Source organism: Agelaius phoeniceus, chromosome 21 (assembly GCF_051311805.1).
Source record: "Agelaius phoeniceus isolate bAgePho1 chromosome 21, bAgePho1.hap1, whole genome shotgun sequence".
Taxonomy (NCBI): domain Eukaryota; kingdom Metazoa; phylum Chordata; class Aves; order Passeriformes; family Icteridae; genus Agelaius; species Agelaius phoeniceus.
The window spans coordinates 6,438,388-6,464,697 of record NC_135285.1 but is presented as its reverse complement, the minus strand read 5'-3'; the positions used below and the strand labels follow the sequence as shown (position 1 = coordinate 6,464,697).

The following is a 26,310-nucleotide window of genomic DNA, read 5'->3' as shown; positions in this document are numbered from 1 at the left end:
CCGCACCGCAGAGCCGCCCGTGCCTTCCTGGGCTCAGCTGCCTCCCCGTGGTCACTGCTGCTGGGAAATGCTTTTCCTCTGACGGGTTTCAATCTTGTCACTCAGTAATTCCTTGTGTGAGGAGACAGAAAACACCCCCAGACCCCTCTGTCCAGCCCATTTGTTTCCCTGCACACCCTCCCTCCTGCTCCCACTCGCTCGCCACCTTCCAAGGCAATCATGGTGCTGCGATTGCTCTTCAGGAATATTTTTTTTCTTTTCCCCAGGTGCCTAATCACCCTTATTACCCTTTTCTGATTAATTAATTCTAATTAATTTTGCACTATCATTTTTGAGAAGAGGTGACCAGGACGGCACATGTTGTTGCAGGTGATTTGCAAGGCAGGTCCTGCAGTGCCAGCACGGCCCTTCCCTCAGTGCCGTTTAACCCGGGTCCAGGTGGGCACCTCCTGCCCCGTTTGCTGCCATTAATGGCAATTAACAGAGCACTGAAACCTCCAAGGCCATGGGAAGAGCCCTGAGGGACTCTCCTGGGAACCACAGGGGATGTTCCATCTCCTCTGCTCTGCCTCCCCAGCAGGGTTCAACCCTGGCCAAACATGGTTCAAACCATGCCCATGTTTGCCCAGCTCCTTCAGCCAGGTCTGCTGTGCCATGGCCAAGGCTTGGGAAGTCAGAATAAATTAGGTCAGGGCTTCTCCATGCTCTGCCAAGAGCCACCAAGACACTCAGAAGCACAGCAGAGACACGGGTCCTTTGTCACCTCTCATCTTCCAGCACTGGTGCCAGTCCTTATCCAGGTACCAGCAGGGGCTTCACCCATGTTGCCCAAGGGCCTTTGTAGCCAAAAACTGACAGGGTTTGGGGGATTCTGCCCTTAAACACAGATGCCTTGGGGACAGAGGTCATTGTCCCTTTAGTGTTTGTTCCAGAAGCAGCCCCTGGTCTGCACCTCATCCCAATTGCCCAGCGAAGAGAGGGGACATGGGCTGGGGGGCTGCAGCCACACTCTGCCCTTGTCAGAGCTTCCCATGTCCCTGTCACCAGCCACTGGTCATTGTCCCCAAACAGTCTGGAGCTGGTCAGGCACTTCTGCTGGCCAGGTGTGCACCCAGCACAGCTCAGAGCTGGAACTGTCCATCCCACCTCACTCCTTTGGCTGCTGGCTCTTGTCAGGAGGCTGCAGCACCACCACCAGCACTGCTGAATCCCCCAGCAGACCAAAATATAAACCCCATATTTATTATATGTAGTATAATAGATGGGATAGACTATAAACTGCAGCTAGTAGATAATGTGTATAGTGAATATATATAAATACTATGTGTATAAGTACCATATATATATATATAAATACTGTGTATATAAATACCATATATCTATAAATACAATAAGTATATATATAAATACAATGTGTGCATAATATTGTGAATATAATTGTGTATATATGTGTATATATACAAACATATAGTGTAAATGAACCATTTATTCCTACATATATTATATATATATAGCATACCATATACATAATTCATATATACACATGTATTTGTATACCAGATAGCAGATAGATATAGGTATAAACATATGTATAGGTACACAGATATAGATATATAGATGTACAGATATACATACACACATACATAATATAAAAAAACATTTTAATGTGTTTGTGTGGTGTACAGGTTTTGGTGAGGGAAAAGAGAAAGAGGGAGTGTGTATGTCCTGGCTCCCTGGGCAGTGCAGGGCAGTGAAGAGGAAGAGGAGGGAGACACAGAGGAAAGGTACAGCAGGGAGGAAAAGAGAGAGAATACAAACTGCTCCAAGTTACAAACGCTCCCCTCTTTGATTAATTGTACTTTCTGTTTGATAAATGTTACTCATGAGTATAAAATATGCAAAGCACTTAGCAAGTTCACACTGTTTAAAGAACTCAACTAACTAAATTAAAATTCGATGATAGAACAGAGCTGCTGAAGAGCAGCGTGGCAGCGCTGTCTGGGGAGCCAGCCCTGGGCCACGGCCACGCCATCCTGCCATGCATCCCTCCCTGGAAAACCCAGGCACAGCCTCATCCAGCCCCAGGGACATGGCTGAGTTTGGTGAGGCCATGGGTGGGGATTTCTTGTGTGGTCCCCAGTGCCCTGGTTGGGTCCCTGTGGGGTAGTGAAGGGCTGGGAGGATTCCAGAGCATCCTCAGCCCCAATCCTGGTGCTGTTTGCTGGCTTGGATGAGGCAGGGCTAAATTGCTTTAATCTCTAAGATCTAACCATTGCATCCAAGAAACCTGCTCCAGTGACACAGTGGCTCCAGTCTACCACCCAAACCCCAGACCAGGGGTTTTCTGGCACTGCTGAGCCCCAGTGCAGCCCCCCACAGTCCCATCCTCACCCTGAACCACCACATCACCCTGGTGAGTGACACCTCCCTGCCCACTGTCAGTGCTGCATCCTTCCATCCTTCCAGCCCATTGAAAAAAAACAACTCAGCCCCTCTTGACTTTCCCAAAATGGCAGCTGAGCCCCTTCAGGTGACAGGGACACCCCTGGCATGAGAAGGCTGAGGGATCCCATCCCTCTATGGGAGTCCTGCCAGCTCCTATCTCTGCTTGGGGATGCAGCGAGCACCCTGGGGAGGATGAGGTGTGCCCTGGGAGGATGCAGAGGGAGGATGCAGAGGGAGGATGCAGTGTGGGCACCGAGCAGTGTCCCTGGCTCCCAGTGCATGGCCCGTGCCCAGCTTGCCCTGGCCACACTCCCCAGCTCTCTGCCGTGCCATCCCGGGTGAGCAGGGCTCGCTGGAGGCAGCTGGGCTTCCATAGCAGCAGCAGCTGTGTCAGGCAGGTAGCAGCTCCCTCCTGCCTGCAGCCGAGAGGAGAAAGAAAGAGGAAAACCTGGCCTGGATCTGGCCTGACTGAGCTCTTCCCTCTGATTCAAAAGCCCCACTGGAGAGGTTTAAGTCGCTGGACAACCCACAGGACCCCAAGCCACCATCGCTGTCTCACAGCACCTCACTGGAAACCTAAAAACATCCTAAAACAGCCTTAACAGTGATGGAGATTCAAGTTCATAATTTCTGTGATGCCAGCAGCAAAACCAGACAGAATGTTGGTGCTGGTGGGAAAAACTCTTCAAGTCTTGCTGCCATGGGGAATTTCTTCACCTCCTCATTCTCCTGCCATCCCTCCAGCCAAGCCCAGCTCTCAGGGCAAGAAGATGCAGGCAGGGAATGAGCAGGACAGAGGGATTTGACCAGGGGAAAGAGAATCTTTTCCTCCAAAGATCGAGGTCTTCACTAGGTGAAACAATCCTTCTGCAAGGCATGACCCTGCACCTCCGACGGGCAGAGCCTAAAATAATCCTCACTTTGCAAAACTTCCCGGGAGATTTCGGCAGGCAGGGATGAGCTGGTGTGGCACCACAAGGCGCTGCTGCGGAGCCAGCCCCGAGCCCAGCCCCGAGCCCAGCCCCGAGCCCCGGCGCGGCCCCGGAGCCCCCGGCACATCCCATTGCGGCACGGCCGGTGCCGCTCTCGGTGGGAAGAAGCCGGCTCAGCTTATCCTTGCAGTTTGAGCAATGATTTCGCCCCTGTGAACCCACCCGGCTGTAAATCCTGGCACAGACAAGCCCCAAACATTCATTTCAGGCAACGCAGTTTGTGTCATCTCGGCATTAGCATTTGCACTCTTATTAATTAATACTTGTTAAACCAAGACTAAAAATAAAGCTCTCGGCTCCCCGTCTCAGCGAACGCCTCTTTGCCCTCGCCCGGCAGTGCGGCTGGGCTGCGGCGGGCTCAGCACCCAGCTGCTCCCTGCTCCAGAGCCAGAACTGGAAGGAAAGGACCGTGGTGAAGCAGGAATCCTGCTAAAGGAAAAATCACCCTTTCTGCACCGCCTCGGTGGGACAAGCCAGCCTTCCCACCACGGCTGTGGGCGTGGGGGGAGTGACAGGGACAGCAGCACACACAGCATTTAACTTTTTTTTTTTTTTTCCATTACATCCTCTGAATTTGTTTTTCTTTTGCTGCCCTTTTTCTTCCTGGGCTGGGCCAGCTCGGTTGCACTTCCCATTCAGAGCTGATTTCATTTCCCAGGCAGGACATCCCGGGAGGGCTCATGTTCAGGAAGGAAATGGTTCATCGTGGTGGGCACAGGTGAGCTCAGTGCCTGCACACAGGCAGGTGCTGCCACTGCTGCCTTCACAGCATCCAACAGGCAGCAGATGCTGCAAAAGTTCCTTTTTCCTGCCTGGCACTGGCACTGCCCATCAGCATCCCTTTGGATGTAAAGCAAGCGGCTGCACATGTGGGTTAGTGCTGCTGCTGGGGCACCTGTGAGGAAAAAAGGGCCTGAAATGGGGTTGGAAAAGCTTTTGGGGAACCCCAGGGGTGAAACCCAGCTGGGTTTGGGCACAGGTCATGGTGCTCCCCACCACAATCCAGCCAACCATTCAACCCACCAGGCTCCAGTTTCCTCTTTTCCCAATTTCCCAGGCTCTTGGGCCCCCTTCAGAGCTCATCTGAGCAAAGAAAGCAAACTGAGATCAAACACCTTCCTGTATAGATTCTATAGATTGCACATGGATCTACAGCACCCAGACCTATGGAGCACTCAGAGCCAAGGCTGGATGGATGAGGCTGTGCTAACCACAGGGAAGGCAGCCTGGCCTGCAATATTTAATAACATTAATGATAATAACAGTAATAATAGTAATAATAGCAACAGTCATTTGTTAGTTAACTGTTATTAATGAAAAGCAAGCCTGCAAATTGTCACTCCAGGAAAGCCCCAGGTCACCAATCTTCTTGACTTAAATCACCAAACCCTGTAACTCTTGGCCATTCCTCTGCCTTGGGTGTTCTTCCCAGAGCCCCTTGGTTTTAATCTGCAGAGCAGAGCTGGAGTTCAGGATGCCATCCTCCTTTGCAGAGCTGTGACAGCAGCCAGGTGTGGATTTGGGGGATTCCAGGTGTGGATTTGGGGGATTCCAGGAGTGGATTTGGGGGATCCCAGGTGTGGATTTGGGGGATTCCAGGTGTGAATTTGGGGGATTCCAGGAGTGGATTTGGGGGATTCCAGGAGTGGATTTGGGGGGTGGAGGGGCTCTCCCAGCCCAGGCTGTTGGAAGGAGAAGCTGATGACCAGGCTGGGTACCAGGGCTGGCAGCAAGAGCAGCACTTGGGGATGCAGCACAGCTCACACGCGTTGGGAGTGAATGTTAATGGTGCCGAGCTCCTGGGAGAAATGATCAAATTCTTTGAATAAAGCGGGTAGGAGAGGAAGGGGAGGGGGAGGAAGGGAAAATAACTCCACAGATTAATCCTGCTGATGAAAATTAAAATTGGGCATTGCTGAGCCAACCCCAAAATGAGCAGCTTTGGAGCCACAGCTCAAGCTCAGCCTGGGCTGGGTCTGCCTGTGCCCCCAGACCCCCAGTGGGTTCAGCCAGGGGCTCCCTGTGTGGTCTTGGGACAGGATCAGGTCCCAAGGCTGTGAAGGGATGTGCAAACCCTGCTGTGGACATCCTCCCTCCAACAGTGTTCATCTTCATCCCTGGTGCCTTCACTTCACCCAGCTTTACTTGCCCAGAGGGCAAGTGAGCACCCAGAACTGTGAGGTTCATTTCAATAGCAATTTTTTTTTTTAATGAAACGTTGTGAGCTTTTAATTAATTTGTATTAACTACCTTGAGCCTTTAAAGACTTGGTTTTGTCCACTGTGATCTCTGGTGAAGGTGGCTCCAAAGGTTCTCCTGGCCCAAAAAGAAGGCAGAGACTCAGCAGTGATCACAGGACTCGGGGAGCTGCTGCTTTAAAAGAAAATAAGGTAAAAGTTTGGGAGTGGACCATGCCATGAGCTGCAGGATACAACCCTCCCAGCCAGCAGCTTCCTTCTGCTCTGCTCCTCTTGGAGCTGGAAAACCTCCTGTGGAGCCTGGGAAGTCCCATGGGAGGGAAGTGACTCCAGCATTCCCAGGGTGGCTCCAGGGGCACAAAGGAACTTTCCTTGGCTTGAATCACCGTAGGCACATTGGCTGGAGCTGCAGAGGGCACAGGGCTCTGAGCTGGGGGGCACAGAGAAGCTTCAGAGCTCTGTGCTGGCTTGGGGCTGCAGCAATCCTGGGGGACACCCATGGGTGGGACTCCCTTCGTGTCCTGCTCAGCTGCTCCCCCCTTTCCCTCCTGCCTGCTCTGTGCTGCCAGCCAGCCCCTCTCCCTGGCTGTGATTTCATTTTGATCTCGGGCTGCCTCCCTCCCTCCCTCCATCCCTCCTCCCTCGCTGGCTGCTGCCAAGTCCGCAGGTTCCCGCTGTGACCTTGAGCTGCTTTCTGGAGCCGCTTGTGGGTTTCTTAAAGGAGCCAGGGGGTCTCCCACCACCTCCCTCCCGCTGTCCCAAACTCCAGCCCAGCCATGCACTGGCCCCCCTGGGCTTGGGGGGAACAGGGAGTGAGAGCAGGGGCCCCCCAAGGACACAAAAATCGGGAGAGGATGGAAGTAGCCAATTCTATGGCCGCAGAGTCACAGGTTGGCCACACTCGCCACCAACTCCAGTGCATTCTCTGAGGTCAACCAGGCACTGGGAAGGGGGTTCCTGGCCAGCAGCCCCAGCTCTGTGCATGGGGTGGAGGGGGCAAAGCCCCAGTTGTGTGTGGTGCCCAGAGAAAGTGGTGGCATGGCAGGTGTGGGGGTGCTTGGGCTGGGGGTGCTCCCACCTCCCTCTCAGCACAAAGGAGGGTCCGTGGCCCTCCCTGGCTGTGCCGTGGCCCTTGGAGCCCCACAGGCTCCAGCTGTAGCAGGGAGAGCTTGAAAGTGAAGGTGCCAGCTCCTGTCCAAGCCACAGGGCAGATGGAGGTTGTGGAGAGATGCTCCTGGATTCCTCAGTGTGTGTCTGTGCCAGCACAGCGTGACCCAGGGGGAAGCTGCTGCTGGCACCCAGCAGTGGGTGCTGCACAGGAACCCCAAATCCCAATGAGCATCCCTCTGCTGCCCCAGTGAGCAGTGCCTGGAGCCTCAGCAGGACAGAAACCCCTCAAGATGCCCTCACTCCAACTCCTAAAGCTGCATCAAACCCACCCAGGGAAATAATTCCCCAGGTTAAACCCATGTGGGATGTGGCATGGCCCCATGGGGAGCCTCAGCTCTTGGGCTGAGACTGAGAAGCCAAAAAGCCCCTCAAAGTGCAAACAGCTCTGGTGTGGACATGCACATGGAGACTCTCCCAGGAGCAGCTCATGCCACAGAGGTTTTAAGCTGTGATTGAGCTGGGCTGGACAGGCTGAGATTCCAGCCTTGCTTGCCCAGTCCAGGCCATACTAAATGCTCCATCAGCCAGAGAGGACCCCAATCAATAGGAGCCTTCAAGGCAAGTCATAAAACTTTGAAATTATGCAGGCAGCTCTCCATGCTCCACAGCAAAGGCAGTCTTTAATTCATGGGGATGCTCCTGGGGAACCAGTGAGAGGGCTCTTAAATAAGGGAGCAGAACAAGGGGCTGCACTGCTGCCACCCTCATGGGGTGTACAGGGCTTGGATGGGCTTGGAAGGTGCTGCAGTGACAAACTCACAGCTGAGCCTTGCTCCCTGCCCTACCCAAGCACCTCATGCACAACCCAGAGGTGCCTCCAGATCCCACCCTGGAGCATCTCTGAGTCCCAGGGAGATGCTGAGCATGCAGCACCCCTGACTCCACCTCACAGGCACAGGGACTCCATGGTCCTGGGAACCCCAAAACCACACAGTGCCCTGTGAGCTGGGAACCAGCAACACCTTCTGCCTTGGGACATGGAGCTCATGGTGGCTCATAACAGCATGGGAAGGAGCAGGCAGGGATGTTCTCAGTCCCCTCTACCATAGGTATAGAGGGAAACTGAGGCACTGCAGGGTTGCAGAAGCAGAGGGGATAAAGGATAGTTACGGGAGAAACTCAGTAGGATCCTTGACCTGGAACAAACCAATCACTCAGGGAATAAAAACCCAGGGAAAAAAGGCCATAAAATGTAAGAGTCACATTTGGACCACACAAAAGCACCAACAGGCCACCAAAAGTCACAACACAGCAGCCAAAGCATCCCTGGGAGCCCCTTATCCCACAAGGAGAGGAGAAATCTCACCTCTGCCACCTTCACCCAAGCTGTTGGGGCCGGTGCTCTGCACAAGGAGCCGGGTCCAGCCTGTGGGTGGCAGGGACCAAAGTGCTCCGGGCTGCTGAGGCAGCGCAGGAGGCTCAGCCTTGTCCCCAGCGCCGTGGGGCCAGCTCGGGAAAGCCCAAGCTCACATCCCACCCAGCGTGGGGGGGACACAGCCCCCAGCTCAGGCAGCGCCACAGCAGGAGGAGGAGGGAATGGAGTGGGATCAGGAAGGAGAGAAGGGAGGAGAGGGAAGAAAAGGAGAAAAATGAGTTTTCCTGCTGCCCCAGCGGTGTGGCGATTGATCGGGTGCAGGCTGCTGTGGAGCGGTGCTGAGAGCCTCATTCCCCACCGCCGGCTCACAATTATTGGAAAAAACCCGGCGCTGCTGCTGCAGTGAAATTAGTTATTGATCTCTTGTCTGGGTGACAAGCGCGGGGCCGGGGCTGCTCTCCCACCGTCCCCGGGCCCACCCCGCCGGGGCTCAGCCCCGCGCCTGCCCCGGCCGCCTCCGGGAGGGACCGGAGCTCCCAGCGCCCACCCAGCTCCAAAGCCGCTCCCCAGAGAGGTTTTGCTCACCCCACCGCACGCGAGGAAGGCGTCAGTGGGAGGAAAAGGACGGGACCCTGAGTGCTGACAGCCCCCCGCCCATGCAAAGCTTCGCCCCCGCACCCGCCACCATCTCCTGTCCCCCAGGGATTGGGGTCAGGCTGTCCTGAGCCCTTTTCCATTTCCCGATAACCTGGCTATCGCGGAGGGAGATAAGGCAGAGGGAAATCAGGCGGCCAGAGAGCTTTTGTTGTCTGGAAAGGCTCCGCACATCTCTGGCTGCAGCTGCCCGGGGAGGCTGGAGCAGGGACAGGGGCACCGAGGGGCTGGGCTGGGGCAAACGCTCTCTGCTCTTCCCAGGGGAACTTTCAAAGTTTCAATAACAATAATCGGGTATTTATTTTCTTTTTTGTGATTCCTGGCGGGAGGCAGGAACAACAAGGGACATTTCAAACAATCCTGTTTTCTTCCAAACTTAGTCACCGGAGAAACACTTTGCCCCGGGGCAAAGAAGGGGTTTGGTTTCCAGAAGGTTTGGTTGCAAGGGGTTTGTTTGGAGTCTCACCTTTGCTCAGAGTTCATCAAGGTGTTTCTTGTCACTGGCAGGGACAGGCTTGAGGCTGGCTCTCGAGTCTCCTCGGTCCCTTCAGGGTTGTTTGACTGTTCATAGGATTTTTTCCCATCAACATTTTGCCCCAAAAATCAGCTCCCTGAAGTGATCCCTCCCCGAGGTAATTAAAGTGGCTTTTGGGATGTAAATGAAAAGCCAGGTGATGGGTTCCTGAGGGCCAGAGGTCACTGTAAAACCCACACAATTTTGCTTGGGCTTCTGTAGTGTGGCTGTGATGGGGATGCAGCCAGTGACCCTCTGCTGGAAGGTGCCACAGGTAGTGGCTCTGAGCTGGCATCTGGGGGTGGCCACAGGGACCTGGTGGCACTGGCCATGCACAGAGCCTGCAGCGTGTGCTGGTGGCAGTATGGACACACAGGGGACAGGATGAACCAGGACCTGTGCCATGAGCAGCTCCCAGGGACAGGCAGAAAGTGCCAGTGATGTGACAGGCGACGGGGAGAACGGCTGGAGGCCACGAAGGGACACCAGGACGGCTCATGGGATGTCCCCAAGCCCTGTGGCAGCGGGCACAGGCAGCTCTCACCTCCCTCCTGCCTCTCAACATCCCAAGCAGGCAAGACCCTGTCTGCATGTGTGTCCCTGGGGAGGCTGAGGGATCCTGGCCCCTTTCCCAGCCCCAGACAAAAGCCTGGGAACAAAAGCCTGCGGGATGCGGGAGGCATCTCCCGGCCGGGGGGTATTTGTTTAGCCCGGGGGGAGGTGAAGAGGGGAGAGGAAGCTGCATTTCAAAGTGTTTCACCCTTTGAAAACCCTTCACAGCCCCCCCAGTGCCCTCTGCATGGCCCTGGTATCCCTGTGAGAGGACACCGAGTCCCCTCCGGCCACCTCCGCGTCTCTGCTGGGAAGGGAATAAGAAAGATGTGGAAAGTAAAAAAAAAAAAAAAAAAAAAAAAAGGAAATGCGGCCAGGAGGAGGGAGCAGATCATCGCTGCAGGAGCATTTCTCTGGCTCAGCCCCTCTCTGGGTGGGGAAGTTGGAGCCCCAGCTCCAGGGACTGACTGCTGGGCTGAGAGTGAGCTTGAGAATTCACGTGTTTCTCCCCGGTTGTCTTCATTTTGACAATTACACTGTTAGGTTTTTGGGGTGGGGATTATCCTGGGGATGGATAATCAAATCCTGCACCTGACCCCTTCCCAATCTACCAACACCCAGAGCAGAGCCCCAGGCACACAGATCTCCTGGGAAGTTGGCAGAAGCCACCAGTCCAAGCCCATCCCTGCCCAGGCTTCTCTAAGAGGGTGCCACCAACACAGGGAGGGCTCTGGCCACCTACAGTCATCCTCAGGCTGCTTCTGCAGGTCCCCTCTCCATATCCATCACCCAGAGCTGGGCATCCCTGCACATACAAACCCTCAGCACCTCCAGCCCTGGCTGTGACACCAGCCTGTGCCGCAGGGACACCGCACACATCAGGTCTCAGGTTTCCTGGGGCTGTTTCGGTGTTTCACCACCCTAAAAACACCCATTTCCTCCGGGGCCAGGAGGGGAGGTGCACCAGAAACAGCCTCTGGCATCTTCTCCTGAGAAGCAGCTTCCCAGTTTGCAGCTGGGCACTGTCCCAGTGAGTTCCCCTCACCCCGTCACTGCGCAGGAAGGCACCGTGTGAGGCCCCAAACCTCCCAAAGCCCAGCAAAGGTGGGATGTGGATCCCAGGCCCTCCTGCCACCCTTCAGAGCTCAGCATTCCATAGAGATGAAGTGGGAGAGAGGTGCAGACAGCGGGGCTGACCACATCCAGGGGCTCTCCGGGCTCCTGCTCCCCTCCGGCGCGCGGGCGGACGCCAAGCCCACGCCGACAGCGGCGGCCGGGCAGATGGAAAGACCAAATGATGGCTTTGCAGGGGGCCTGGGATTTGTTTGAGCCATCTCTGTCTCAGTGAGTGACTTCGAATAACGGATACACTTGAGAAAATCGCCATCTGCTCCCGGACAATTCGCAACCAGAGGAAAAGGTGAAATAAATTCAGCGACTGTATTATCCGCCCGTCCGCAGCTCCGACAGCAGGGTCAGGCTTTGTGCAGCGTCCTGAAAGTGATTTGGGAATGAGAGGATGGTTTGGGATGAGCAAAGAGCAGACAACCAGAAAAGGATGGAAGAGTTGAGGCCCTGGGATGTTGTGCCCACAGCAGGGCTCTCCTGGCATCCCGGGTTTGGTGAGTTTGGCAGGAAGACAAAATCTCACCAGATTTTTTCTTTTTTTTCCATCTCTGAATTTTGAGTGCCTCCTGCTTCCAGCTGGGCTGGAAATACCACAAAAACAGATGCTACAATGCAGCACATTTTGTGTTTCAAACGCTGGAAGAAATCAGACATAAAAAATAAATGCAGGGGGTTGCAGTGGCTGGGCTGGCGATGAGGCTGAGGGCACTTGGAAGAGCCCTTGAACCCACAGCCCAGCCCATGCCAGCTCAATTGCTCCAAAAATCAAACCTTTCATCCTCAGCAAAGCAAACCCACTTCCAGGAACAGATAAAAATGCCCCCTGCATCTCTGCTCAGCCATGCCTGTGAGCCCAGAACCCACACAGTGCTTAGACTGGTGTTTTTTATGCAATTAGGAGGAGATGTATCTTTGCCTCAAAGTCACAGCACTGTGCAGCCGTCCCTGTTTGAAGGGATCCCTGGTGCTTCCAGCAGAACCTCACTGGGGGAGAAAAACATTCAGTGTTTGATCTTGCAGGGGCAGGAGGAACTGGGCAAGAACAGGGCTGGATGTGACCATTTTTGGTGCCCTTTTACTCCCAGCAAGCCCAAGTGAGGGTGCACAAGTGCCCAGCACTGACACTGCCCTGCATTCTGCCTGCACCAAAGGGAGCCTGTTGCACAGGTGATGATGGGATTTCTTCTGCCTTTTCCTCTCACTGGACTTTACCTGGGCATGAAGGTGTGTTTGGCACCTGGGGAACACCACCCAAACTGGCCCCACCAGCCTCTGCCTTGGCCAATGCAACCACCTCAACCCAGCCCAGCCCTCCCCAGTGGGGCACAGCCACGGGGGTTGGATGGGACAGCCTGGCTCCCCCCAGCCAGCCCCTCTTACCAGGGAGGGGATCCTGCCCATCCCAGACACCACACTGGGCCCATGGGGCTGCCACAAGCCAGGGGCAACGAGCCAGGGATAAACCTTCCTGAGGGGCAGGGGCTGCCAGGGCTAGTGTGGGTGCAGACGGAGCCCCCTCAATGTGTTTGCTGCCAACACAAAACTCCCATTTATTTGGAGAGGCACCCATTTATTTGGGTGCCTCCAAGAGAGAGAAAAAGGGCTGTGACCCAGCTCAGACACCTGGCTGGGGTGTCACAGGGAGCCCCTGGCTGGGTGGGTCACTGGGGACACTGTGCAAGGTCCTGGGGGGCACTGCAGCCACACAGGGTCCCACTCTCTGGCACAGCATCCCTGGTGTGCTTCACCTCGGCTGTCACAGCGGTCCCCTCCTCACGGTGGCGACTGGGACAGGTCTCCACCTGCCTCCCAAAAGGTTTCCTGCAAGAGCCACGGGCAGCTCCTGCTCAGCACCGGGAGGGAAAGCGAGTCCTGGGAGCAGGAGCCCTGCTGGCACCCTGAGAGGGTGAGGATGGAGAGGAAGGAGAGGATGAGGATGGAGAGGAAGGAGAGGGTGAGGATGGAGAGGAAGCGGAGGATGAGGAAGGAGAGGAAGCAGAGGATGAGGATGGAGAGGAAGCAGAGGATGAGGAAGGAGAGGAAGCGGAGGATGAGGATGGAGAGGAAGCAGAGGATGAGGATGGAGAGGAAGCGGAGGATGAGGAAGGAGAGGAAGCGGAGGATGAGGAAGCAGAGGAAGCGGAGGATGAGGATGGAGAGGAAGCGGAGGATGAGGATGGAGAGGAAGGGGAGGATGAGGATGGAGAGGAAGCGGAGGATGAGGATGAGGATGAGGATGGGGAGGCAGGCGGGATGGCAGGGCAGACCGTGTAGCCGAGCGGCAGCGAGCGGGAGCGGGCAGGCGAGGCAGCGCGAACGAGGGAGAGGGAGCAGAAATCTGTTGCCCAGGCTGTGCGCTCCGCTGTCAGCCGGCTCTGATTAACGGGCTGCCTTCCAGCTCCGCGCCGGCTGCGTTCCTGGCAGCAGCGGAGCCCCCCGGCTTCCTGCCGTAGGAGTGGCTCGCTGAAAGGTTACATTTGCACAATGTGCCGCTGGAAAAGCGGTGCCAGAGGTTGCAGGCGGGGGAGCCGGGCGAGCGGGCGAGCAGGCAGCTCCGCTCTGCCTGTGTAATGGAAAAAACCCTCTGGGGACGAGCAGGAAAATATCAACTTACGCTCCCCCAGCACAGCAAAGCTGGGCCCGGCCGGCCGTGGATGGGGGAAGGAGAGCAGGGGATGGGGCGATGGTGGTGAACACCCCCAGGGGCTCAGAGCCGCTCCGGATCAGCCCCGGGGAGGGGCAGAACAGGGCTCTGCCCATGGCCCTGGGCTGTGGGGCACAGAACCCTTCCTCCGGGATGCTCCCAGAAACCCTTTGCACTTGCCATCATCAGGATCTCCAGTCTCTGCTGCATGGTGGGGAAAGCTGAGGCTGGTGAGGGGAAATGTTCAGACCTGGCAAGGAAGAATTTCCTCCGGTGGAGGCTCAGGCCGCGCTGCTGTGATTTATGGGGCTTGGCACAGCCACGGCTGCATCCACACACACGCACATGTCTCATCCCCAGCTTTCCCAGCCCTTCTACCTCATAACTTTTGGTCTGGGAATATTATTTTGGTGTCTGGGAAGTCCAGCTCAGATTGCTGAGCCCACCATAGCTGCCGTCTGCTCTGGAGCAAACCCTAAAAAACTCTGCTCACCTCCTCCATCATCCCTCTTGCACCAAAACAAATTCTCCTGAGCAGCTCAGCACCCTCCAGGGCAAAGCCCTTCATCCCTCCTTGCACAAGACCTCCTTTCACCTTCTCATTTCTTCATTGCATCTCAATTTGGCCACCTTTTTGCACCACAGCCACGCAGGAGCGGTCAGGGCAGCAGGGGCAGCACCCAGCCTCACCCCAGGGTGCTGGAGCCAGCTCGCTCTGTCTTGCAGGAGCTGACATTTCCCTTTCTGTCTCCCTTGTTTCCTTGGTTTCAAGCTTTTTCTTCCTCATTGAGCCCCTAATTAAAAAAAAACAACTCTGGAGGAATCCCAAATTCAGGGCCCTCAGAGCGGGGCTGCAGCTGCCCCTGCAGGCTCTCCCTGCTCGGGTGTGGGACCCATGGTCCTGCCCTGGCTCCTTGGGTTTTGTCCCAAAGCTTTTAAAGCCCCAGACTCCCACCCCCACCAGGCTGCCCTGCTCAGCATGGCCCAGCTGGGTCCCCACCACGCCGGGGTGTGAGTCCTCCCCCTCTGCTGTCCCTGGCTTCCCTCTGTGTTTTCATTAGGATTTGGAGATAAGCTTCCAAATAAAGGCAGTGTTTTGAACCACTCTGCCTTATCAGCCAGCATCCAACAGCATTCCCCGTCCACACAGCTAGGCTTGGAAGACCCTCTAGGGGAAAAGGGACCCCAAACATGCAGACCTCTCCTTCTCCCAGCCCCACAGCCAGCACTGTGGCTCTCTGAAGGCACCAGGGGCTTTGGGAAACAATTTCTAGTTCTGGCTCCTGCTCAGGGACAGCAGTGTTAATGCAACCACACGCATGAATACAACCTAAGGACCAATTCAGCACACCTGGATTTTATTCCTGGTTGTGCCACTGGCCCAGGGATGACCTTCAGTGAGTTGTTTCCCTTCCCTGTGCCTGCTTTCCCTTCCCTGTTTCTGCTTCTCTCCCTTTCTCAGCCCTTCCTAAGCCCAGCGATGCTCTGCCCCAGCCCAAGGAGACTCCATCTGAGTTCACAACTTCCCCCACAAAAACGTGAGCAAATGGCAGCAGCTCTGAGCATCCCTGGGTCCTCCATCCTCCAAGGGCTCAGCAGAGACCCCCCTCACTGAGCCTCCTCCCTGCTGGGCCATCCCCTTGCTCATTTTTCAGTGTGTGTGCAAAAGCCTGAATATAGGAACCAGCTGCCAGCAGCTTCCAGCCCCCAAACACTGTCCTGGGAAAAATCAGAGCCTCACAGGAGCCTTGCCATGGGGTGTCCCCTGGGATGAGGCTGAGGATGGGTCTCACTCTCTGCCTCTCAGTACTGGGGACTGTTGTGGGGTAGAAGTCCTCCAAGGAGAAGCACAGGGGAGTAACGCCAGTGATGGCAACAAACTCACTCCCTTTTAGCACCCAGCTGCTTGGAGGCAGCAAAACAACCCCAACAACCCAGATAAACCCTACTGTGGTTGTCCAAAGAGCCACCACACTGTAGAGGATCCCCATTAGAGCTCAGCCCCACTAGAGACCCATAACTGGCAGCAGGAGCACTTCCACCTGGCTGGCACAGAGGAACACAAACATGGACCATTCTACCCCTCACTGGCAGGCTCTTGGTGCACTGGGGGCAGAGGCTCCCATGGGATGTGGGCAGGGAAGGCAGGAGATGCACCAGACCCTGGGCACAGCATCCTGCTCACAGCAGAGCCCTGCTGGGCTCCCTCCCTGCACAGCTGAGGGTGCTGGGGGCTGGCTGGGAGAGCAGCATGGGGGGCACACACCCCTCCCATCCTGGGGGAGGAGGGTGATGGTGCAGTCAGCAGCACCCACCTCCACAGCACACCCAGCCCTGGGAGCAGGGCAGGAACCTGGGAATGGCAGGGGGAAATAAATCCTGTGGTGAGTGCCTCCAGTGCAGAGGGATCCCAGAACCCTCCCCTGCAGGTCCCGTTGCCAGAGCATGCAAAGAATCCCAAAGCCAAAGCACTGCCAAGAGACTGAGCTCTCTGGGGAACTGAGCCTGGCCACAGCACTCAGCATGGTGGCTTCTGGGGACAGGCATGTCACCCTGGGAGTGCTGGGAGCTCCCACCTCCATCCTGCACACGCTGCCTTTCATGAGTCAGAGCCCATCTCGAGGATGAGGTTGTTTCCTGCCCTTTTCCCAAACAAGGTCTCCAACCATCCAAAATCCCTTCAGTCCACAGAACCCTCGCTTGCAGACAGCAGAGATCTGTTGGATTGCATGGGGCTGGCGTTCTTCCTCCTTTCCAGCTGTTCAATTGCATTATAGACAGTTAAAAATACATCACATACTTTCCTAATGTGACTTTTCCGTGGTAAGCAGCAGCACGGCTGGAGGTGAGATGCTGGAGGTCACAGGAGAGCTGCTCACTTGTGTCCATGGATGGACAAATTTGGGTCCCACAGAAGGGGATTGTGTCGCCCTGTGGCAGATTTGACCCAATTTGTTCACAGTCTCTTGCCTCAGTTTCCCCACTTATGGTCCATTCTCTGCAATAAGATCTCACATGAACTAAAACTTGACAGGGTTTGTTGGGCTTTATAGAAAATGGATCTTCTGCACAGGGATCAGAGATTAATAGAAATGATCTGTTTTGAGCTGGAAATGACCTGTTAATACATTGTAGCAGAAAAGCCCAATTCCTGAGCATGACTGGAACTGACCACACGGGATCCATGGAAATGCCAGGGGGACGTGGCTCGGCTGGAGCCCGCAGTGGGCACAGGGCAGTGCCAGGGCAGCTGAGCTCAGCCTGAGGCACAGCATTGCTGTGAGCCATGTGTGAGCTGGGATCAACCTCCCAGCAGCACAGCAAGCTCTGCTGAGGTCTGGAGTGGGTGGGAAAAACCCCTTTGGCTTTCTAGAGCACTTGAAGGAAGAACCTGTGTCCCCAAGGATGGGCTGCCTTGCAGCCAGAGCCACCTGTGGTGTGGGGAAGGCAAAAAGAGAGCAAAGGAGATCCCCTTGGATCCAGGTCCAGCCCCCTTTGCCCTGACCAGGCCTCATCTGACCCAGACCAGCCCTGACAGCACCTCCTTAACCCCCACCAGCACCAATGGCACAGCCCCAGAGAGGAGCCCAGCACCCCAAAACAGCAGAGACACCCTGGGCCCCAGCAAGGGGCTGGGATGGGGAGGAGAACCTACGAGAGGGTGAGGAAAGAGTTAAACCCCGGCGCTGCCAGCCCTCCCTCCTGCTTCTCTGCTAACTTTGGGAGGAAGGGAATAGCATAAAGGTAAGAGTGGAGGAAGGAGAGAGGAGACAGATGAGAGAAGGAGCGAGGGAGAGGGGGAGCGGGAGAGAGGAACAGACGGCAGAGAGGGAGAGCGTGGGGGGGAAGATGCTGACGCTTCTCCTCCATCTCGGAGAGAGGCAGATAGAGGGGAACAAGGGGGAAAAAAAAAAGGAAGGCAAAGACCAAGGGAACATGGGAGAGGGAGAAGGAAGGAGCCGGAGCGAGGGAGCATGTGTGAAAGTCGCAGTGAGAGAAGGGGCCTCTTTGATTCCCCGTGCCTCATACCAGACAGTGTCTAGACTGCAGCAATTATTGTCAGCTCAGAACACCCAGGCATTGCCATTTCAGCTGAAAGGGAGCTTAACAAAGAGCGAGGGAGAAAAAAAATACCCTGCCGGCGGTTAGCTGGGCTCCCTCCAGCACAAGGGGCTCTCCGGAGGCTCCTCCATCGCCCCCCGCCAGCCCCAGCCCCAGGTGCCCTCACAGCAGCGGCTCTGGAGGAGGCCACGGGTGCAAACAATTCCTGAGCCAGCCCTGGGCCTTTGGCTGCTTTTGGGGAGCAGCTGTTGGGTCCAACTCTCCCAGGGGACAGGGCTGAGGGCATGGCAGTGGTGGGGAGGGTCCCCATGGAGGGAGGTCGGGGTGTCCCATGGAGGGGCAGCTCCCCAGCATTTGGCTGTGAGTGCCCGTGGAGCTGCTCCCCAGACCAACAGCTGATGGTCAGATGGACACCCCAGGGTCCAGGGGATGCACACACCTTCTCCAAGCAGAGGGGATGTGAATCCCAGAGCTGGGCACCCCAAGTGTGCACTGCTCCTCTCAGCTCCTTTGGGTCTCAGGAAATCATGGGAGGTCACTCCTGCAAATCCACAGGAATAAAAATCATCCCTCCTGTCCTCTCCTCCATCTGCCTCCCCACCCACAGCTAGAGGAGTTACCCTTTCCCCTCTGGAGCCCTTTGCCATCTGAGGGGTTTTTGTGCTGTCTGCAGGTCTGGGATGTGGCTGAGGCTCCCAGGAGGGAATTAACACCCAGAACTGGCTGTGAGTCAGGAATTCCTGCCTCCTGCTGGAAACACCCGCCACGTGCCCCCCCAGCCCTGTGGTGACAGCCAGCTCCAAATACCTCACAGGGGAAGAGGCGAGCAGGAGAATTTGAGTGCCCTGTGTCAATCACTTCCATGGGTTTGGGGGTGGTGATGATCCCACTCAGCTGTCCACGGGGCTGCCCTGCAGATGAGCCCCTTTGGAAGCATCCCCAGCTCCAGGGCTGTGCCACCCATCTCCTACATTTGGGTGCACCAAGCAGCATGGCCAAGTGACCTTCTCCACTGCTGGATGGCACCAAGCACCATCCCTGCAGAGGCTCTTGGCCTGTCTGCTGGGAAAGGCAGCTGATCCCTCCAGATACTGGAGCAGCTCTGGTTTAATTAGCACTTTTAATGCTTGGAAAGGAGGCTCGAGGGAATACCCAGCAGGTTGGACATGATTTCCTCACTAGCAATCCAGCCTGGCAACAGGGAAGCTCCCCAGCTTCAGCTTGCTCAGCTGGGATGGGGTGACTTTGCCCTGGGGTCTAAACCATGGCAAATATCCTTGGTGAGCCCCACTTGGGCCCCTCAGTGCAGGGACACCTTTGTCAGAAGGCATTTCTGTAGCAAACCCCAGCAGCCAGCATGCTCTGCCAGCGTGGGTTGTACTGTGAGCAATGCCTGACCCCAAACCGGCTCAACTCAGCTGTTTGTCCTTGTCCCCCTCTGCCTTTGAGGAACAATATCAATTTTCTGGCCAGGTCTGGTCATGTCTGCTAAATCAAGGACTTTTTCTCCCCTGGGTGCATGGCACTGATGTTGCTGTGTGGATAAAATCAGTCTCATTCAGGATCTGGCTGCTGTGGCAGATCAGAGGAGGTGACAGCACAAAGGGCCAGGGTGGCAAAACCTGCCTGGGGAGGCACTTGTCCCCTTGTTCCTTGGCTGGCCATGGTGTGTGTGTGGAGATGATGCCATTTCCCACTGCAGGGGTCCCAGGGTCAGAGGAGGGGGATGCCAGCTCTGCCCATTGCTCATGTCCCATCTCAGTGGTGTCCTCAGCTCCCAACGCTGTGGGTGCTCAGCTCCCTCACGGGCTTCTGCATCTCAAGATGGGGTGTCCAGCTCCAGCAAAGCTCCACAGCCAGGGCTGGTAATGCTCCAGCCATGGAGGACACTGAGATTCCAACACAAGTGGGGGCTGCAGTGAAACAAATATGTGACATGAGCAGTGGCAGGTCCTCCCCTTGTGAGCCTGGGCTTTGACCTTCACAAGGAGATTTTGGCCAGCTCACCCTGACCCAGACCTGTGACTGACTTGTGGGCTTGGGGGAGTGTTTTCCCAAAGACCTGAATGGACACAGCCATGAAATGCACTGGGGCTGCCACTGAGGCCTCTCTGCCAGTCTCCAATGCCAGACTTCTGCTGAAGCCTAGGAAGGACATGCAAGAAAGAAAGGCCTTGCCTTCTCCTCCATGCCACTTCCAGTGCTCCTCCCTTGGGCAGGCTGAGCCTTTGGAAGAAGGGGAGCCCCAGCTCCCCACAGAGCCCCTGCAAGGCTCAGCCCTGCAGGGAGGTGCAGGGTCCCCCAGCAGCCCATGAAGCCACCAACATGTGCCCACAGTCAGAGCCCCACAGGGTTCCTGAGTGTCCCCTGCGTGTCCCCAGCTCTCTGAAACAGCCACAGTTCCCAGCAGCAGGGAGAGGAGGGATCCGGAAAGCCACAACCGCTGGTGTACGTGCTGTGCTGAGCTGAGCTGTGCTGTGCTGTGCTGTGCTGAGCTGAGCTGTGCTGGGCTGTGCTGGGCTGTGCTGTGCTGTGCTGTGCTGAGCTGAGCTGTGCTGAGCTGTGCTGAGCTGAGCTGTGCTGTGCTGTGCTGGGCTGTGCTGAGCTGTGCTGTGCTGGGCTGTGCTGAGCTGTGCTGTGCTGTGCTGTGCTGAGCTGTGCTGTGCTGTGCTGTGCTGGGCTGTGCTGTGCTGTGCTGAGCTGTGCTGGGCTGTGCTGGGCTGTGCTGTGCTGTGCTGTGCTGTGCTGTGCTGTGCTGAGCTGTGCTGTGCTGTGCTGGGCTGTGCTGTGCTGTGCTGGGCTGTGCTGTGCTGTGCAATGCCATGCCATGCTGTGCTGTGCTGTGCAGTGCCATTCTGTGCTGTGCCATGCCGTGCTGTGCATGCCATGCTGTGCCGTGCCGTGCTGTGCCGTGCGGTGCTGTTCTGTTCTGTGCAGTGCTGTGCCGTGCCATGCAGTCCTGTGCAGTCCTGTGCTGTGCTGTGCCGTGCTGTGTGTGTGTGTGTGCGTGTGAGTGGCGGTGCGAGGGGAGCCGGTCCCATCCTGCCCCCGGGCCGGCCCGGGCAGCGCCGTGTGCCGGCAGAGGCCGGAGCAGAAGGCGCGGGGCAGCCGGAGCTCTCTGGCCGCAGCAGGGGCAGCACCAGCCAGACCTGGCACGGCTCTGCATCCTGTCCTGTCCTGTCCTGAGCACCGCGCCAGGGCCGGGGCCGTGCGGGAGGCACATGGGCGGCCCTGGCACCCCTGTGCCACACCACGACCCTCGCTCACCTTCCCGCTCTCCATCCCTCCCCTCTGCAAAGCTGGCTGCAAATGCCAACTGCCTGTTTTCCAGTTCCTCCAGATTTACCCCCTCCTCCTCCTCCTTCCCCCCCCCCCCCCTCCTCCCCTTCCTTCCTTTCTTCTTCCTGGGTTAAAAATAATCAAGTTTCTGGGAAGCAGCAGCCCTGCTGCGCCTGCCTCCCTGCACTCGCGCCCCGGAGAATAGCTCGGCTCGGCTCGCTCCGGCCCCTCCTCGCTGCTCTCTCCTTCCTCCTCCCCACCCCCTACAGGGATCTGACTAATATGCTTGGGCTCTGCTTGCCAGCTCAGCTGGAAAGGAATTTAACCATTGCGTGCCCTGGAGGGGAGGAGTGGAGAGCCCAGACCTCTCCCCATCTCCCGGGACCCCTGGTCTGGGTCCCTGCCCGGCCGTTCTCCCTTGAGGGCTGCCCAGAGGATGATGGAGAGGAAGGGATGCACGGTGAGTGGTGCTCTCAGCCCCAAACTTACAGGGGTGCAATAACCCTCCTGGGCTCCCTCGGAGGTATCCTGCCTTCCTGTAGGCAAAATGTGGCACCATGGTCCCCGTGGTTTGGCCCGTGGGAGCTCCTGATGCAGCCGCAGGTGCTCCCTGGGCACCCCCACCCCTGCCTGCAACCTGCCAGGGGCCTCAGAGCTGGGTGAGGGTGGCAGCTGTGATCCCACAGGATGCTGCTCACAGGTCACAGAGGGACCAGCAGCTCCAGCCCCACAGCTGTGAGGTCTGCAGGGACTGATCCCCGGGCTCAGGGATCCCTGGCTCAGCCCTGCTGCAGTGCAGCCCTGGCAGGAGCTGGCAGCCCTGTGCCGAATGCTGGGACTCGGCTTCTCCTTCAGCACAGGGAGTCGGAAGCAGGAGAAAAGGTGGGGTCACACCTGGCTAAAAACCACACAGGGGGAAAGCTCCTCCGAGGCTAAATCCCCTCCACTCTCCCCCCTTGCCAGCCAGGCTCTGAGCACAAGCACATTTCCCAGCACAGCTGTGGGACACAGGGCGCTGCTTTACAGCAGGGCAAGCACAGCAGAAAGCCTTGACCAAGGTTACCCCAGTGAGTTTGTGGCAGAGCTAAGAACTGACCCCCCCCTCTGCCTCCTCGAGGCTCCAGCTTGCTGGTGTATTGCAGCATCTCCCTGCTGGGCCAAAAACTCCCCTTGAAATCTCCTGGCCAATGCAGAAGGACTCCAAGGCCAGAAATCCTAAGCTCAGCAGCCCCGCGGAGCCAGGAGGCAGCGGCTGGGCCGGCGCTCACCCCCCGCCCGGGCTGGCTCGGCCCCGCCGCTCCCGTGCCAGGGCACAAAGCGTCCCCCAGGAGGACACTGCCCTTCCCGGAGCCGCGCCGGGAGAGCTGCAAGCGCAGCCCCGCCGGAGATGGGGCTGGGAAGGAGGAGAGGGCACTGGGCACAAGGCAGGGACCCGGCAGGCACGGGAAAGCTGCTGCCAGAGCATCACCCCTGAGCTGCTGGGATGGTCTCTAGAGCGAGGTCCAGCGTTGCAAAAGGGATCTGAAAGAAGAAGATGTCTTCTCTCCAAATCCTCCCTTAAATGGCAGTTCTGCTGTGAAACAGGGTAGGATGGAGCTCAGTGTCTGTGTTCTCTGCAGGACCCAAGCACGGCTCAGCTGGGACTCTGAGCCAGGCTGGCTCAGCCCTGCAGGAGCAGGATCTGCAGCCCCAGCTCTGCTCTCCCAAACGGCCCTGCAGAGCCAGAGCTCGGTGCAGGGCTCAGGGCAGGACACAGGAGGGGAATAAGCCTCCAGTTCAGTCCTAACTTAGCTGCCTGCCCTGGCAGCTGGGGCTGGAGGCAGCAGGATGGGTTTGTGGGGGACTTGGGAGCCCTCCCTCTGCACCAGGAGATTCATGGCCAAAGCCCCTGTGGCCCCACACAGCCGAGAGTCAGGGCATGAAAGACGTGATGGCAGGACACAGCCAGGAGCCAGAGCATGGCCAGGCTCTGACCATCCCCAGGTGAGCAAAAACACTCCCATTCCAAATTCTCTGGTGCCTTGGGAGCTCCCTCCAGCACTGCCTGTCCCACAAGCCCTGCAGCAACCTCAGCAGCCGGGAAACGCTGGCAGGAGTGAAAGGGATTGAGAAATTGCAGGCAGCAGGATGAGACATGAGCCAGCACAAGCAGGATGTGACTCGGGGGTGACTGGGACTGCCGGGGGATGTCACCAGGAATCAGTACCTGGGGCCCATCCTGTGCCCTCCCTCCCATGCTCCTCACAGCTGAGCCCAACCCCAGCCTCTGTTCCCCACACAAGTCACCAGGTGCCATTTGTGTTTCACCACCTAAATCCTCCCTTAACAGCACGGTGATACCTTCTCCCTCTCTCCACCCCAGGCTCTTGCGCTGCCAACATGCCCAAGGCTGTTGCCCAGGGCTGTCCCTGTCCCCACAGTGCCCCAGCCCCCTCACCCCATCTGCAGGGCACACCTCATATTTCCCGAGGTTTTTCAGCACAGCCTGGATGGCAGCAGTGGGAGGTTTGGGGGGTGAAGGGGAGCTCAGGCACTGGCTGGACATTCCCTTGTCCTGCCTCAAACCAGCTGTTGTAGCACTGCAGGAAAGGAGAGAGGAGACGATGAACGAGGAGAAGCAGAGAAGAAAAAAATAACACAGGAAAAATATTTTTTTTCCCCCTACTAAACACCCAAAGCTTTGTTTATCCACCAGCCCCTGAGGCTGAGGCTGGCTGATCCCAAGATGGCCCCTTCCATGGGTGCTGTATTCCCTGTGGCTCCCATCTCCTAGTCCCTCACCTGCCTGTGTGTGCCATGATCCCTGATGGGCTCATCCTCACATTTCACAGCTCCAGCATGGCTAAGGAAAGCCAACTTAGCTGGCATTCCTACAAAATTACCTGTTCTGCCAGCCAAGGAGTTCAGCTCAATTCCCAACCCCTACCTCAATCCAGGCTCACCAGCCTTCCCTTCACGTGGGAAATTGTTTACCTTGGGTGAAGAAAAACAGAGCAAAAGGGGATAGATCCAGCTGTTAAATCCAGTAAAGCCCAAAGCTGCTTCTGCTTCAGCTGCTCCCTTGCTATGGGGAGGACAGCAGGGAGATGTCAGCCTGCCATGGGCAGAGCAAGGACACCCAGGACACCCAGGACATCCAAGGACACCCAGGACACCCAGGCCCCTGGTAGATAAGGTGATCCCACATTTTTAGAGAAAAACACCATGGAAAAGACCCTATGGCACCAACAGCTCCAACACTGGACAACAAAATCTCAAGGGGTCCAAGATGTTGCAGCTCTTCTTTTCTATCTCTCCCATAGGTAGGGCACAAGGACATGTTGCCAGGTGAGAGAAAATTCCAAAGCTTAGGATGGAGAAACAGCACTGCAGGAGTGCAGTTAACTCTGGAGGCCAGGATATCCTCCTGGGACACACCTCTGGACTCAGGAGGATGCAGGAGCAAACCAACACATCTGAGCAATGCCCTGAAACTCAGTTGCTCTCTGGGTAGCACCGTCTCTCCAAGGTGGGGCAAAACCTTTATTCTCCATCCATGATCCAGGAGTGTCCCCATTGTCCTTCCATGGCCAGCTCCAGCCCTGGCAGGGAGGCACCAGCTGGGAGGCTGTGATGGGGACTTGCACTGTGCTCTACTCTCTTGGTCACTCTCATCTTTCTAGGAGCTGAGGGGGATTTTCTTTGTTTGGTTTTGAGGGAATAGCAAACTCACAAACAATTGGAAGATTCAAAAAGGCTGAATCATCCTGAAACTCAGGGTGAAATTGAAAAACTCTTTGGAATGAAAAAAAGGAAATGCCAGTGCCAGGCAGAGGAGATGGCTTTAAAGATGTAAACCACCTTCTTCCATGTCACCTGTTGTATTCAGTTATTTTCTAAAAGAATCTTCTTGATTTCTTCATTAAAAAAAAAAAAAAGCCTATGTTTTTCAAGTAAAAAAATTGTCTCAACGTAAAAGAAGAGATATAAGTAAATTAGGCAAATCCCAAACAAAATAGAACAAAACAAAAACATTTCAGGCTAAACCGAACATTCTGGCTTTACCTAAAACAATTGCTTGCACAGGGATGGGGTATTTTGTGGTTTCTTTTCTTTTTCATTTTACCAGAAATTGCCTACTAAATCCTTGTTTTGGCTTCTTGGCATGGTCCAATTCCCACACACAAGACATTCCATTTGGGCACCAAATGGACTTTCCATTCATTTTTCCAGAACCTGGTTCTCCACCAATGGACCAGACCCACTGCAGTAACTCCCTTCTCCAAGAGAGATGAACCCTTTGGTTTTCCTTCCTCACAGACCTCGGAGCCTGCCCCGTGCACCCTTCCCAGGACCCTCCAGGAACCCCTCTGGAGCAGGGAATAGAGTCTCTTCTCAGGAGATCTGATTTCCAACCCATCCCAACCCGATTTAACTCAACCCAACCCAACCCAACCCTACCCATCCTTCTCATTACCATCACCCATGCCACATCCTCCAACCCCACCACCCAGAACAGGTGGCATCACACCCGAGTTCAGCTCACCACACAGCCCCAGGAAGAGAGATTTACTACCAAAAAAAAAACAAAAACCAAAACAACAAAACACACACACACAAAAAAAAGCAGTTTTCCCTAAGGATGCAGTGGAGCAGGTTAGGAGGGGGGTGTTAGGCAGAGTGCAGGGCTGCATTTCCACCCTCACACCTGGCTGCAGAGGCAAGCGGCAGCAGGGCTGTACATTCCAACCCCAGGCAGAGAGGTGAAACCCCAAGAAAGTAGCAAACAAGTCGAGGCGTAAATACAGCACGAATCCACGGCACTTCAGCGTGGTTCGTTATCTCCGCTTAGACTGGAGTCGGTGGAGCCGGGTTTGAGAAGAGCAGAAATATCAGCAATTAAAGATATGTCGTGTCAAAAAAACTCTAAACTGATTAAAGTTGAAGGCTCCGTTTTCTTCTTTTCATCAGAGAACGGAATCAAAACCTGCCTGGAAAGACGCGCTCCCCCCGTTCCCAGCGCTCCGAAGGCAGCGCCTGCATCCGTCCTGCTGTGTCCCTGCATTTTAATTACCACCTTATTAATATTCATGAGGCTAGGCACTCAAGGGGGATTGCAGTCTGTCATTCTCTCTCTCTTTCTCTCTCTTCCCCCCCCACCTCTCTCGGCTGAGTCGGTGGGGTTTTTTTCCCTTCCCCTTCCCAACAGTTGGCGTGCTGCGGATCCGGGTGCGCGCAGCCCCGAAGGCGCCGGGCGTGCGAGGGGCCGCGGCGTGGGGAGGCCCCTGTGCCGGCCGGTGGCAGGGCTGGGAATGCGGGTGGCTGCGGGATTGCCCCTGCCACAGCCCCGGCAGCCGGAGGTAAAACTGCCCCCACTG

The 26,310-nt window shown here is 56.3% G+C and overlaps 1 protein-coding gene across 9 annotated transcripts; it reads right to left on the bottom strand.

The window, feature by feature from the left end:
• Positions 1-1,468: 1,468 nt before the first annotated feature.
• On the bottom strand, positions 1,469-26,039 carry LOC143695576 (uncharacterized). Of its 9 annotated transcripts, XM_077189180.1 has the most exons (7): positions 25,924-26,039; positions 23,409-23,532; positions 9,241-9,335; positions 5,688-5,807; positions 5,059-5,236; positions 4,826-4,970; positions 1,469-4,332 (listed from the first exon to the last, which is right to left on the bottom strand). In XM_077189180.1, exons 1-7 carry the CDS (start codon positions 26,022-26,024, stop codon positions 4,085-4,087), a joined length of 1,011 nt encoding a protein of 336 aa, XP_077045295.1. In that variant the 5' UTR covers positions 26,025-26,039; the 3' UTR covers positions 1,469-4,084. The 9 variants fall into 9 exon arrangements, 1 of the variants encoding a protein (XP_077045295.1); XR_013184942.1 differs by lacking the exons at positions 9,241-9,335; positions 23,409-23,532; positions 25,924-26,039 and adding an exon at positions 8,112-9,234 and having other exon boundaries at positions 4,461-5,236; XR_013184944.1 differs by lacking the exons at positions 9,241-9,335; positions 23,409-23,532; positions 25,924-26,039 and adding an exon at positions 18,114-18,721 and having other exon boundaries at positions 1,469-5,236.
• Positions 26,040-26,310: the final 271 nt, after the last annotated feature.

Coding starts and splice junctions, on each gene's coding strand:
- LOC143695576 (XM_077189180.1), bottom strand. CDS start 26,024: ATGAATATTAATAAGGTGGTAATTAAAATGCAGGGACACAGCAGGACG. Junction 23,533..25,923: donor GGGGGAGCGCGTCTTTCCAG/GCAGGTTTTGAT, acceptor CCTTTCCTGCAG/TGCTACAACAGCTGGTTTGA. Junction 4,971..5,058: donor GGAATCCCCCAAATCCACTC/CTGGAATCCCCC, acceptor CCAAATCCACAC/CTGGAATCCCCCAAATCCAC.